Raw genomic sequence first — 15,400 nt, 5'->3', positions numbered from 1 at the left:
GCTGGGGTTCTCCAGCACCACAGGTTTCCCCTGGATCAAGTGTGGACACATAATCATATTTCTGCCAAATTAGCCAAAGCACAAGATGATGTTTGGGCCAGTTTTATGCCTTTATGTTGGGTTTATGCTGGCTCTAGGAGGAGAGGTGGTATCTGACCTGGCAGAAAGTGTGAGTCGTAGAGGCAGTGATACTTCATCTGGCATAAAACCTGTCAGTACAAAATTAAGTCATCATTTCTCTTTATTTGAATTGGCAGCCTGAGTTCATTCTGGATCAGCACTTTCATCATATGTCTGGCAACATTTCTGACGGAGTATTAACAGCCCTAAAGCAGGATTTACTGACTTGTGGGACTACAAACTTATTATTTGAGCTTACTCTGATAAAAAGGCAAGGAGCTACTGGGTGGCAGTTTTACCAGGTTTCAGAACACTCCTACCCAGAGCACTGTTCTACTTAAGAACAACTTCCTCCTTCATGAAAAAAATACCCTCAAAATTCCTATCTAACCAATAAACCCCACCCCAACACAGAAAATCCCTGGGTTAAAGGATCATATGTAACTTTTGACACACTCCCCCGAATGAAACCTTTTGTGTAAATGGAAAAAAGAATCCTTTCATGGTGTAGAAAGTCAACAAAGCATAAATCACTATTTTGTTTGTTCTGTTGCTAGACATGCTGAACAAGAAACCACTGCCAGACCTGTGAAATTCTCCCATTAATCCTACCAGAGTGATTATGTCCAATACTCTTGGAACAATAAAAAAAATGTTCAAACATATTCCACTGACTAAATTGTAATGTTTTCCTAGTTACAGTAAGGATGATGTTATGTGCTAGTTAGAATACTTGAATTAAATTACTTTACATACCTTTCTCCTCATTTTCCAAAAAGTATCTGAAAATAAAGTGGTTTCAAAACATAACATAGCCTTCAAAGAATAGAAGGCATGGGGTGAAAGTTGTCTTTCAATATTTCTGTTTGCTACTGAATCCTTGGAGTAAACAATTAACTCTTTTACCCAGTTTCTGCAAAGCACTTACCTTTTGTTTCAGACCCAGTACAGGCAGCTGAATGAGAGGTAATGCCTACATCTCCCAGGCCAGGAATGTACTCAGACTAAGCATTGAAATAGGGTAGGAGGATAATACCTGCTCTTTTGTAAATTCAGGGTGAACTTCAGCTCAGCTTCCAGATAGCTGTGCTCAGACGAAAGAGTTAGGACTGCTTGTCTGAACACCAAAATATGACTTCTTCAATTTAGACAGATACAAAGCTTCACATCAGTGCACTCGAATACAAAACACATCACGTATGCATAAATGCATGTTTTAAATTAAGAGCTTCTTGTGACAAAACTGCATCAGTTTAAGTGAGTCAGTTAAACACTATGCTGTCCTCAATAAAAATGACATTTTCAAATTCTTTCATTTAGAAGCAGGTGCTGAAACAGCTTTCCTAAGGTAGCGGGTGAGTGGACCCTGGTTTCTGACTGAGCTACAGTGATCCTCTGAAAATATAAAAGAACCCCTCTGCTCAGTGATCATAAAAACACAGAACTGTTTCATATTAGAGACCAGAATAATTTTCTTTATACATTAAATCAGACAAGCATAATTTTCAGAAGTACATTAAATAATATTTATTGAGTTTGCAATTTCAGGGGCAAAGCTATAATCTCAATCTCAGCGAATCACACACTGTGGCATGTCACCCTCATGTTCTTTCATCCATTCAGCAAATGAACAGTAACATGGAACATCATAAAGAGGGGAGTTGAAAAAACAACCCCATGCTATTTTGAAAAAGCAAACTGAAGTCTTGTTCTCATTCACAAATGCACTTGCCTTCTTGATTAAGCATACTACATTTTTATGGAAGAACAGACTTATCCTCCCAATGTTTGGGAGAAGGTATGGGATGGTTGATCTGAAAGAAAGTAAAACTATGTAGAAAACAGAAAACAGAAAATATGACCACAACAACAGCTAAATGGTTAATACAGACTTCAGACTGCAAAGAATTCCTCACAAGAAGGAAATACACTTTCTTCTTAGCAAGTCCCTGTGTCTGGACTGATTCTGTGGATGCACATGGTTAAAAGACCACCAAGGGCCTGCCTGGAAAATCTAACAGAGGTTGTTATCATTTTCACATCATGGTGAAGTGGTTTTCATTTTCATTTCATGGTGACCCTTCTGGATAATTAAAAATGTCATTACATAATGTACACAGAGATTCATATTTACAGAATAAATGGCAAAAGACGGAATTAGATACAGCGACATTTATGTCCAGGCATTAACAAATGAGATCCCTTGTGTAGACTCAGGGATTATTCATAGCTCCTTTAAGAAAGTCCTTTTCTCTGCAGGAGTCCTCTTATTTTGCAAATGAGAGCCAGCAGGATGTCTCACTGTAAGAAACAGATGCTTGCTCTTCCTTAAACCATGGTCATGACCTTCAGAGAGGCAGGCTGGAACCTCCTTATCTTCTTCTTTAGTGCCTTTGAAGCTTTGATGCGACAGATTTTGGGCACTGGAGGAAGAGCCTTGGAGGAGGACTGGACAGTCACGGATTGCCTGACTGAACCTTCAGGCCAAATCAGCTCACTTTCATCCCCCTCATCATAGTCAAGAGTAAGGCTGCTGCTGTTGCTGCTGCCATCCGAGTCACTTTCACTGGACTCACTGTCCCCAAATCGGTTGGCTGTGAAATCACTGACCTCTCCTTCGCTGGTCTCTGCGATGGTGGAGTGGAAGAGGGAAGCGCACTCCGCGGAGTACTCCGAGTGGTCTGACTCGCTTTTGGCATAATCGCCGTGGCGCTGACCCTTGGAGCGAGCCCTCACGCTGGCAGTGCGCGGGACGCCAGCTCTCCTTGCCGGCTGCCGTGGTGCTCCCGGGCCAAAGTCGTGAGACAGGCTGGCCTGGTGGGCCTTGGCAGAGATCTCCACTGTGGACTGCCACTTGCGCTGCTTCTTCCTGTTGGCTGTGTCTACACAAGCTGCATCGAGGGAATACAGTGCTTTGGCAGAGGCTCCGTAGAGCTCTGGCCTGGATGGCACAGTGGGGAGCCTGACCTGCACTGGGAACAGACTCGACTCTGAGCATGATCTGCCAGCCATGTCACCAGAATATGAAGGTCTCCGCACGAGGCTCTTCATTCCTTGTGGTCTTTGGAGCTGATTCCACTCAGCAGGCAGCTTGGTGGCCCCATGAGACCCTCTCACCTTCTCCATGCAGAAGGCTTGCTTCCCAGGCCGAACTACTTTTTCACTGTTCCTTCTCTTTATCTTCGCTGCCTTTGTTTTGGAGCTGGCAAACTTTACCCGGACTTGATGGGATTCTGCAGGGACAAACTGAGCGTGAACAAACTCAGCTCGTGCCACTTGTTCATGACCCCCAGCGTAAGCCAGTTTGGCATTGCCACACCTTTTGATGGGCAGTTTTTTGGGTGGGACAGCTCTAGCATTCCAGGTGTCTGGGCTAGAGTCTTCTTGACACAGCTGTGAGCAGGACAAACTGCGCTCCACACTGCTCTCTGTTGCATCTGCCAGAGAGCCCCTTGCTGCTGACTTGGCAGGATAACAACTATTCACAGCTGATGGCTCTATGTCAGGCTGAGTGGATGGCTGCTCTTCATTCATACAGCTTATGGTCTCCTGCTGCTTGGCACATTCGCCCTCTGGCACCTCTCTTGACAGCTTCCCTTCAGCTTTGTTACTCTCCAGAGAACTTGTCTGTTTTTCCAGATGGCTACTGCTGCTGTTAATTTTCACTCCACCGGTGCTGGGAGTTATAATGAGCCTCTGCTGCACTGTGGCTGGCTGGGTCTTTGGAGAAACCCATTCAGTGGCCTCAGCCCGAGTGCTCCCTTTGCATCTTGTCAGCTGCAGTAATTTATTGATGTAACCTCCTGGCTTGACCTCAGTGGTTGGCCTAGTCTTGATCAAGCTGGGACCTGTCATACCAGGCATAGGTTTGCTGGGAGGAGCTTGGAAGTCTGATTCTGGGGATGTTCCCACCAGGGAGAAAAGGGGACTTTGTAAAGCTACTGCATGGAGGGGGCTTGGGTAAGGATACACATCAATGCCATTCTTGGAGACCAAGTCATTCTGGAATTTGGGGTCCATGCTGAACAAGTGCATGTCTCCATTATGGCACAGAGGCAACATGGATTTGGGATCCAGTTCTTTCTGAAATCTTGCGTCCGCTGGAGTGAGTCTTTCCAAGTCACCTATATGGTGGATGAAAATAAACAACCTAATTAAATCACAGACAATTACATTCAAACTGGTTCATGCTAGAAGTGCTAAATCAGAGAGATGTGATAGCTTTTACTAAAATCAGTAGCATGGATAAAGAAAGTAATTTCAGTCTTCCAAGGTCAAGGAATTACTTTAAAGCTTTTATCACCTAAGCATAACAGAATTTAAAATGCCTTTTAATGCCAATAATAAAACTCTTACCTTTGCAAGGAATTTAAACTGTGCTACTTGGATGAAAGTAAATCTGCGCATAAAGAAAAAAGTTCTAAAATGCCACAGACCAGCAGGAACCCAACTAGACAAAAACAAGGGATTATTTTTATTTCTTAACAGAGAAGCCACAGAAGAATGATAGGAAGAATCTTTATTGTCACAGAGAAAAGAAATCTAAGGCTAACTACTCAGGCAAGTGAGAAGTGTAGCTCTTGAAGATGACATTTATAGACACCTATTCCTATGTCTTCTATTTTGGAGTACTCTCAAGGGTGCTGTAATTTACTCTTGACTGCAGCACCCTCCTCCAAGAAGCATCTCCTGTGCACAGAGAGTTCTTCCTGTATTCTTGTGTGAAAAAAGGTTGCTCCATCCAGACATGTCATTCAATAGAGCACTATGATGCTGTGTTACCTCTGGGACCAAGAATACTGGAACAGTTAGCTTGGATTTCCCTGTACTACAACGCAGACTTCAGTGCCAACAGATCCTCAGCTAACCAGTTTCCTGGGTGCTTCATGCTACCGCAAAATCCAACCATCACATTCAAGCACATAATTCACAAACTATGTGAATAGTCACATAATGACTGTGCATGTCCTGTGACAGGAAGCTTTTAAAAGACTGCAAAATTTTGGGGTGGTCTGCAGTGTCATAGGTAGAAACCTATGCACAGACCTACCACAGCAAAGGTTAGGATGACAACCTAATTTCGTAATGAAAATCCTTTAGAAAATTGTTTGCAGTGTGCAATGCTGCGCTCTTTTGCGAAGAAACCAGGAAGGAGTCAAAAGCATGCTGTGCTTGCAGCATCTCAGCAAGCTTTCTGCTTGCCACTGAAAGAAAAGACAATTGGTCTGTACTTGCAATTTCCTCTAAGGAGAGGAAAAGAGAAATTTCTTCCTCTCTCCAGATGATGATTTTCTGAAGTAAAATCTTGCTTCACTTCCTGCAGTGTGGAATTCTTCAACTTCATAAAAATTGTTTCTTCAAGACTGTAACCACTACTACCCCACTACTTTTGCTTCTCATTGTGAAGGAAGTAATAGGCTGTAGTCAGGAAGAAGGACTGAAGGAGGTATGCAGTCTCTCTTCCACACTCCTGCTCAGTATCATCTATCCCTTTTTGTGCTAGTGTCTCTCTATATCAAAAAAATATAAAGCCCCTGGAGTCTCAGCAACATATTTCAAGGAAGGAAAGTTTCTGAGAAAGCAAAATGTCTGCAATCTGGACGTGGAAGCCATTAAGTTCAGCTTCATCCCCAGCCTTTGACAAGCCTTGAGAGGACTTTGCTTTTATGCTATAATTACTACTATTCCTTCAGGTGTGTCTACAGACCTAAATATAGAATAGGTGGTCTTTGTTTCTGTTCCAAGCAAGCCAGAGGTGAGTTAGCTCAGGTCAAGTATCTGTAGTTATGATCACAGAGTGACACAGTACTTGAAATTATGTTCCCCATAGCTCCCCTGTTTCTATAATGGAACTGCTACACATCTCACTGGATCACTCTAAGAATTGTACTAACACCAGATTGCTTTGAGGCTATGGAAGAACCCATCATAAGCAGTGATATGATGTCACTTTACAGAGGGCAAACAAGAGATTCGGAATATTAATAGACATTTTGTTGAAGGTATGATGCAAATTTATGGTGGATCCACTTTTAGACTTATGACTGCTTTCTAGATAGTCAATTAACCTTTCACATTTGTTGTCCCTAACTGTATATAATAAATTATGAAAAAGAGTATTTGTGTGAGTCAACATTAATTTGTACAAACAGGGAATTTTGAGTTGGCTTGAAATCTTTCATACATCCCTGCACTTTCACACAAGACATTTCAAATACTGAAACTTTTCTGATTTCACATGAAGGTAATTTTAAAAAAAGTATCTCAATATTCTTTACAATTTTATCTCATACACTAGAGTATTTTTCCTTTTATAAAAGCACAGGTCTTCATATTTGTTGTTGTTCCATCCACATATTTTTCATTTATTCACTCTAATATTTGTTACTGTTTAAAAGTATCTGGAGAATGGAGACAAAAGGAAGTAGGACAATAAATGGTCAGGCTCTGTGGTTTTGAACCACTCTCATTTTGTGTACTGAAAATGAGAACTATATATTGATTACATATGGCTAAACAAGTTCCTGAGAGTAATAACCAGGAATCTGCCCTTCTCTTGAATGAAATATCCAGTTCTGCAATCAATTACCTGTGGAAACCGGCCTTGGTCTGGACCTGGCAGGAGTCCCAGAAACATCTCTGCTAGCTCCAATCCAACATCCATCGCTGACATAGGTTCCCTGCTGTTGGAAGCTGGTGGCGTGCACAGTAGTTTCATCTGCAGACTTGGGTCGGTAATCAAACACACTGAGCCTTGCTTTAGGGTGTTGAGAGCTGGGTAAGAGACTGGTGTGGGAGGAGGAGATGGACTCACTGTACACAGATGTGCAAGAATTGGAGAGTGAGCAAGAACCACCATCACTCAGGTCATAGAATCCTGCAGAGTTAAAATAAATAGGATATTTCATATTTATAGCAACTGCAGAAGGAAAGTGCAGAGAATAAAATAAATCTTCATTTGCTACATGCCACAAGCCTATATTTATAAAGGTAACATCAGCGGACGTATATTCTAATTCAACCAACATTTATTGGGCTTCTGCATATTTACTCAGGCCCCGAGCCAGCTTGGCATGCACATGCCTGCTTAGTTCTGAGAGTGGGATGGGATGAAGTGCTGCACTACTTCATGCCCAATTCTTCACTGGAGAATGTCCTTGGGGATTATGATGCAAGGTGTAAGGGACCTCTGGCACCACTGTAACTTGTACTGGATGAAGGGATTGGATAGAGCAAAGCAACCCTGTGATCAGAGCTGCCAAGTCTATGACAGCTGGAATGTCTAAGGGCAGAGAATGGAGAATATCTTCTCTCTCCAGGTATTGAGATTGTTTCCAGTAATTGTGGAAGCATTAAAAAAGGCTTTGTATAAATTCAAGGTAGGAAACTTTATTATTCTTCTCTGTAATAGAGAAAGAATACTTTCTTTTGAACTACGTGCATGCGCCTAAGCACACTACCCCTGAACTTAAACACACAACAGAAACTCACACTTTTTATATGCTCTCGAAGTACCAGGCTGCAAATCTGTATGCTGTATTAAAAAAAAAATCTCCTTGTCTCACTGAAGACTTGAGCCTTTGCAAAAATTCTTTTTAAAAGAACTACTTTCATTATCTCTGACTAGATAACAGGAACCGGTTTTAACAGACATCCCAGCTATAAAATCTGCAGTACAGCCCTCTCTGTGAATCAGACCAGAAACCTGATACCCAGTATCTTTTTGTCCATGAGAGCTTTACTCTGTTAGGGTAGGTTTTTTCAGTGTCTTTTAATAGTGCCGTTTTGCTTCTACATAAATTCATTTGACAGGAGCACTGCAATAGTGATTTTCAAAGCCCTAGTGAGGTTCAGAACCCTTGCTGGATCCAAGCAGAGTGTTGATATTGATGTTGGTCTCCACTTCTTTTAAGTAATCTAGCCATTTTACCAGTGGTCATTCTACACTGCACAAGGTAATCAATAAGTAAATCTGTCTCCCTCTCCTTCCATGTGTGGCTACAAGGTTCATTACAAAAATAAAAATCCAGAAAGAATACTGCTTGAGTGAGTGAGCACTTTCCAACTAAATCAACTTTGCAGGAAAATTCCCAGCAGCTCTGTGAGTCCACTCTGTGCCAGATGACTATTATCCACCTCAGCCACGGGGCACCGTTTCTGACCAAATAATACAAGAGAGTTTTGCTTAGCAGTTGACACTCTTCAGCTCTCCTAGCACCATACTCCTGGGAATAAACAGCCAAGTGCACATTACCTGAGCTGGGCCGGCTGTCACTATCGAAGTATTCACTGGAGGTCTTACTGACATCCAATTTCAGCTCACTTATTCGTTGGTCTAGCTGATCCAGGTGGCTTTTCAAGCCAAGGTCCTGTCTCCTCAAACGAGACTAAATCAAGGGAAGAAGGAGGAAAGGAAGAATAATCACAGTTAGAATCTCAGCAGCAATGAATGAATTGAGGCCTCCTGTGCCAGCAAGGTTCTATTCTCACAAAGTGTTTTCCTTAGCTAGGGACTGTTGCAGTTGGCTCCCTGTAATGAGTGTGACCTCATGGACATGGACAAAACATTTTGTTTCTTAGTATACATTATCTTCTGCCCAGCTAAACATGTTCTCAAAATTCACTCTGAAGGTACTTATTTTAACTTTTGGCTTTTCTGTTACACCCATGGCAGGAACTGTACCTCTAAATAGGACAGAAGTCTTTTAACTAATTAATATATTCTTATTGCACCACACTTTGCCATACACTGCCTCTGAGCAGAGGAGGAGACAGACGTTATGGGTTGTGTGCATGAACTCCTAAAATCTGCTGGATGAAAGGAAACCACTGTGGTTGAGATATCTTATTGCCCTACCAAGTACAGGCAGCATACCCACTCCAGTAAAACCTTTGGCTTTGATGACATGTCTTTATCGTTGAACGGATACACTGCAAGAATTATGACATCTATTTTACTGCAAGCTTTCCTTCCTTGTCCTGTGACCAGTTATCTCCATGCTTTTCCTGGAAGGAGAATGTGGCATTTGAATATGGTGGGAAAATTACTGTATTAAAAATAAATAGTGTCTCAAGCTTGTGAATAATCCCTTAGAAGACAGCAACTAGATCTGTTGCCTACTGCAATCACTGAGCAGGCTGATCTGAGGTAACAGCTCCTGCAGTTGCTCCCCCAGTATTTATGCTGTCAGCTTGGCAAGGCAGATGGCCGGGCGTGAGGTACCAGCCAAAGAACCACAGTTGGTTTCTGTCACAGACTTCTCACACCGCACCTGGCAAATTATCTAAAGCCCAGTCACTATTCAGGCAGCTTCTAATAATATCACACCTCACCATCCATTCTGCAGTACTTTACAGAAAGATGGTCTCTTGAAGTTGGTTGCAAAGTTGTGCTCAAAGCCCTCAAGGGGATGGGTTTCCACTCAGTAATTGTAAGAAAAACATTATTAAGATTCTTCTTTATGTGTACATTTCATGTTTAAAAACACAAGTGGCAGTTCTAGCAGCATTTCCAACCTTAAATATATAAAATTAAAAAATCTAGATCCCTTGAACCAATTAAAGTATCTTAAAAATTAAATGATGTGCAGAAAATCAAGATCAGTATGTGCACATTTTTGCCTCCTTCCTTTTGTACAAATTATTCAGCTGTTAACATTTGCATAGGTTTTTCCATAGCTATAAATACTAAAAGAAAAGAAAGCTAAGATCCTAAGGTAATCAGTAAATTATTAGAAATTGTAAGAAAAAAAATACAGATGCCCTGAGTTCCAGAAGAAAACTCTTGGGGCTAGTGATGCTACTGAGAAGAAGAAGAAAAAAGAAGATATTTTTGGCATGCTTTTAAAGAGGACTGGAGGAACATATGAGACACAAGAAATAAAGCCCCTTTTTGTTAGAGTCACTCATCTAAAAAGGTTTAAACTCAAGAGGCTCATTACTGCTTCCTAGGAAAATCCATAGTGATTTCCCCTTTTCCTGTTTCACATAAACAAAAACAGAAGGGAAGAAATGGATAATAAAGGAGATTTTTCTATTCCATCTGAATGATGAATGCATGACCTCCTCAGTACTTCTTTATTTCAAGGTAAAAAAGCAAAACCATGCCATGCCTTCTTCAGTCCCACCTACTCAGGAAATCACAAAGTTTTGTTTCCATGGCTGGAATTAATTGCTTAATGATTAATGTTTTGCCAGCCAATCCCTCAGTCTGTGGTTTCTGATTAATGACAGAGAGGCCACAAGGCTCTCAGGTATTCAAACATTATTTATTATACCTCCAGGTTCTATCTGCTCTTTCACAGCATTTTAGCCAACACACATGATTTACATCATCGTTTTTAACCCTTTTATGGTGCCTCACACCATGGGTTTTCATGTTTCCAGCCACTGACCCGGCTTTGATCTTTCACTTAACTACTTCTGCAGTCTAGGAAGAGAAGCATTCCTCAAACCATTTGGATAAGAATGCCTTTTCCGGTGTGTTTGTTTCAAGCTGTTATTGCTCCAATACCCACACCAGGCAGCACTCCAAACAGTAAACCCTAAACACACTCTTTATTCACAACATGAATTTTACATGTGAAAAAAACCCTGCAGGTGAAACCATCTGTTTGCTTTGGGCAATGCACCTGTGAAGACTTCTGGACACTGCACAGTGTGGGACCCAACTCCCCCAGTCAAAATGTACTATCAATGGACTACAGTTCCAGGGAAGCAAATCTTGCGTATCATCCTATCACCTATTTTTCAGAAGGAAGAACACTCTCTGAAAGGAAGGTTCCTTAACAACAACACCAGCAGGCACCCCAAATCAAGGCACCAAAACCCACTGGTCCTACTTGACTGTTCTTCTCAACTATTAATCTCTTCAGTCAAACGGGGAGGCTGTTGACACTTCTTGGTTGTAGATTAGGATCCTATAATTCTATTAATCTGACTTCATTCTGGAAAGCACAAAACATGGCATTCTTTTCTAGTTTCGCCCATCTAGAAATTAGTCACCTATGGATCTTTTTGTAATTGATGGTGCAAAGCAGCCAGTTTCAGAGGGAAATTATCATCATCTATCCCAGACACATGTAATACAGGAAGGTAAATTCTTTCCCTAAGGACCTCCTTCTCTCAGCTGACAAAATTTTGTTATTTAAAAAAATACATAAAAATCCCTGGTTTAAAAGATTTTTTTTTTCTATTTAAAAATATATGAAGCAGGGGGTGAGGTTGGAAATCTGTGTAAAATGCTGGGTACCAACTGTTTGTTTTTTTTCTCTTCAGTATAATGTGCCCCTTCTCACATTTTTATAACATCATAAACCACCAGAAAGCTTGCAAAACAAAACCATCAGATGCAAGTCAAATAAAATAAGGTTTATAAATATGTCCTCTGAGGAAAGAGCTGAGAAAATACTGGATGTCACAGCCTTCGATATCCACCTACACTGACAGCAATCATAGATTTCTTTCTTTACATTAGCCTGAATTTGCATCTCTTATTTTCCCTCTTTGTCACCATAATACAGCTTGGCTAAGAGTTTGTCACCACAATACAGTTTGGCTGAGAGAAGTTTAGCACCTTCAGGATTTCTGACCACTTAACTCTGCTGCTCTTCTGCTACAGAATTGACCCTGCCTGTCCTGTAGTAATTTGCAGGTGCCAGAAAAGACCTCAGCCACCAAAAAGAGCCACTGGTTAGGGCAAAAACAGCCATGAATGTTAGAGGTAGCAGATGGGGTAGAGTGCTAGAAGGCCAGTTGATCACTGTCTCTGGTAAATGTTACTGGGGAAGAGACTGAGATTCTGGAATGGCATCCACACGTGGTGCCTGCAACATTTGATAGTTCTGCTCTATTATTCCCACTAGTCAGACTTGAGTCCTTAAGGTTTCTACCTGTGCTCTCCTCTTTCTCACCCTAACCTTATAGGAGAAGCCTGGCTTGACTTTTTATCTGCCTTGTTTCCATGGCTAAGATACCTTGAGCCACTTTCAGCTGACACAGCTTTCTCATTTTACGTTGTGAGTACCAAACTTTCTATGAATTAAACTGCAACCATGCTAAAGGTCAGGGCTACAGTCCTCCTTGAAATCTGGAGCAAGGTGCACTGCAAGGCAAAGTTACATTTACACTGTTAATAGGTTTCTCAATCTGAAAGTTTATAGAACAGCAATCCATACCGTACCATCCATGGGCCAACAACAACAGTTGTTGAAGAGTAATGCTGTGCTTTGCACTTTCTGTTGTTTTCAGCTTTAATTTCATGTCCTGCAATCATAAACAGAACGTTCATGGGTTTTAAGTGCAATACACTGCTCATGAGTCACAAGGAAACTTTTCAGCCTGTGGTCACTGAGATCCTAGATCTGTGAACTACTTCTAAAGGGACTGTTAAAAGCTTGTTTTAAACTGGTTTACTTTGCTATTAAGGAGATTTGAGGTATACACCTCTACTCAGATATACATTTGCAATTTGCAGGGGGAAAATACCAATGAAGGTACCAGGGGCCTGAATAGCACAGTCTGAGAAACCTCCAGCAGCCACAGGTCAATCAGAAGAGCTCTGTATTACTACTTTAAGCCTTTTCACAAATGTATTTTTGCTGAAGAACCTGTCCCTGGATATACGTAGTTCTGAGTCATTCTACTCAAGCTTTATGAACACTTCCCTCCCAGGCATCCCAAGAGACATGTTTCCTATAATTGCACTGGCACCTACTGGCGAAATCCATCCCTCTCTGGAGGAGTGAAGAGTTATTCTTGAGTCCACTTAACTCCTGCATTTCTAAAGGGCAACAATTAAAGGCCTTTTTTCCCTGCCATTTTAATGGCGAGTTTCTCCCACGTTCTTGGAAAGCCTTGTAAGGTGCAAGTAAAATCCTGACAAATTAATATTCTATTTTAATATTTTATTTGAAAAATGTATAATTACAGCAAAACAGCTGACATGGAAAAAGGTACAGTTACTATGATCAGAGCTCATTGTGTGATTCTGTTATCCTACTGGCCTCAAACAGGCAATAGATGTCTTCAATTCTTTTGTTTAATTATTAAAAAAAAAAGTAAAACCGTTACATATCAATTATGTTTAATAAAGCAGCTGGCTGTCCACTTGTCTTGTATTTTCTTAATTTAATCAAGATATGCCCACTGGTCTGTTTTCACACAGTGGTATGGAAGTCCCTGAAGGTTAAAGCCCATTTTATCCTGAGATGCTGCCTGAGAAAGTTGCCTGTGGGGAGCGAATAATCACACTGTTTTCACATCTGATGGAGAACTGATGGCTACTATTTGCTTTCCACAGCGAGGAAAAGGATTCTGAATTAAGCCTGAGTTTACTGAAGTGTGTAATTGCCTATACTAGAGATTAAAGCCCTTTGCCCTTTGATTATTGTGTCACCAATGAAACTCGTTTCAGCTACAATTCAGAATTGTTTTTTAGTTTCAAAAATAAAAAAAAAAAAACAACCCTGTGTAAGTGGCCAGTGTAGCACCTCAAATACAAGGTCTGGCATTCAATGATTCTTCCCTTTTGATCACACAATCCGTGGAAAGAACAAAGTACTCCCGTCCCACCAAGCGTTTCCTTGCAGATCGACTCCCACGGGCGCCCAGCGGCGCGGGCACACACCGGTGCGCGCTCACAGCTGGAGGCGCAGCGGTGTGCGCGCACACACCCACCCAAACCCCCGAGCGCTTATGCAGGTGTATCTCACCCCGCACGTCTCTTGATCTCCTATGCAAACGGCTGCTGCCATTGAGAGCTGAGCGCTGTATTACTTTAGTTAATCATCGCCTACTCCTCGGCTGCGATGAATGAGCGGTGCCGGGTTAACAACTTCTCGCCAGCTCTCCCGCTGGCACCGTGCCCGCCACCAGCACTGCCCGCTCCGGGCCGCCCAGGTGAGCCCCGCCGGGGCCGCGGCAGCGCCCGCCCCATAGAGCGGCTGTGGCGGGGCTCGCCCCGACCGCCCCCGGCCCGGCCGCTCGCCCCTGCCCGCGGGGGAACCGCGGCCGGCGGGGCGGGAGCAGCGCAGGGGCCGCGGCTGCAGCGCCCTGCCCGCCCGCCTGCCCTCGGTGCGGCAGAGGCTCCCGAAGGGGAGCCGTGTGTCTGACAGCCCAGGGGCGCTGCCGTCCGTCCGTCCGTCCGCGCTCGGCACCGCGGCCGGACTCACGGAGCGGGGCAGCGGCGCGTCCCGTCCTGTGCCGTCCCTTACCAGCTGCTCCTTTAGGGCGGAGAGGGTTGCTTCCAGACGGTGCTCCTTGCTGTGGGCGGACAGGGGCTGCTGCTCTCCGCCCGCCGCCGGCCGCTGCGGCATGGCCAGGGCGGCCCGCACCAGCTCCCGCTGCTTCTCCCGAAGCACCTGGAGCTCCTGGAGGCCGGCGAGAGCCGCCTGCAGCCTCTCGCCCACCCGGCCGCGATCCCAGCCGCCCGGCCGCGGGGCGCCCAGCAGCATCGTCAGCGCTGGGCCGCGACACCGGCCATGGCAGGGGGGCGGCGAGGAGGATGCGGGGCTGCTCCCGCCCCGGGCCGTGCCTGCGCTGAGCTCCCCTCGACCCGTTCCGCCGCTGGCACCGGAGAGACTGAAGCGGAATCGTAGCAGCTCCTACGGTTTTGGAGGAGAGGTGGGGACGGGGGAGGGAGAGAGGGAGGGCGGGAGCGAAGGGAAGAGGCTGCGGCTCCAAGCAGCGCCGGGGCCACCTCTGGGCTGGATACGCGGGGCGAGGAGCCAGTACCCAGCGCTCCCTCCGCCCCGCGGGGGGACGGCTCCTGCCTGCCCCATCCCTATCCCTGCCTCTGCCCGGGGGCTGCCCTCGCCTCCTCCTCCCAAGCAGCCGAGAGGGATGGGGTGCCCGCCCTCTCCCGGCAGGGACAGGGTCGGACCGGCACAGAGCGCCGGGGTGGGAGCGCCCGTTCCGGCCGGGAGCGAGCCCCGGGGATGCTGCGGAGACCGGAACCGAGCCGGTCGTCCTGCTGCTGCCGCGTGCAAATTAAAGTGACGCAAGGATATGGTGCGAAGAAAACTCGCGGGTACAACAACGCTTCCCTCGCAAGAACGTGGGGCTTGTGACTCTATCCCTTCTCCTCCTGGCTGGTGGTGCCTCCTGCCAGGTACAGGCGCAGCACTGGCACTCCTCATCTCGCTCTCCAGAAACCGACCCAGCTGGGATCTCACTGCACAAGTTCCCTGTCTTGCACTGAATTGTTGATTCTCACTTTGAAAGAAGGGCAGAGTCCTGTCTTGTGAGGTCAAGGTGATATTCATTTTCCCCGAAAGTCATT

The 15,400-nt window shown here is 44.4% G+C and overlaps 1 protein-coding gene across 1 annotated transcript; it reads right to left on the bottom strand.

Moving 5' to 3' along the window:
• Window positions 1–2,448: 2,448 nt before the first annotated feature.
• On the bottom strand, window positions 2,449–14,900 carry DACT2 (dishevelled binding antagonist of beta catenin 2). The gene is given in 4 exon segments (XM_062489157.1): window positions 2,449–4,244; window positions 6,710–6,997; window positions 8,375–8,507; window positions 14,334–14,900. Coding segments are annotated over 4 exon segments (2,784 nt in total).
• Window positions 14,901–15,400: the final 500 nt, after the last annotated feature.

The sequence above is a fragment of the Cinclus cinclus genome, chromosome 3 (assembly GCF_963662255.1).
Source record: "Cinclus cinclus chromosome 3, bCinCin1.1, whole genome shotgun sequence".
NCBI lineage: Eukaryota > Metazoa > Chordata > Aves > Passeriformes > Cinclidae > Cinclus > Cinclus cinclus.
The sequence above is the reverse complement of the archived record's forward strand: the minus strand, read 5'-3'. Positions and strand labels throughout refer to the sequence as shown.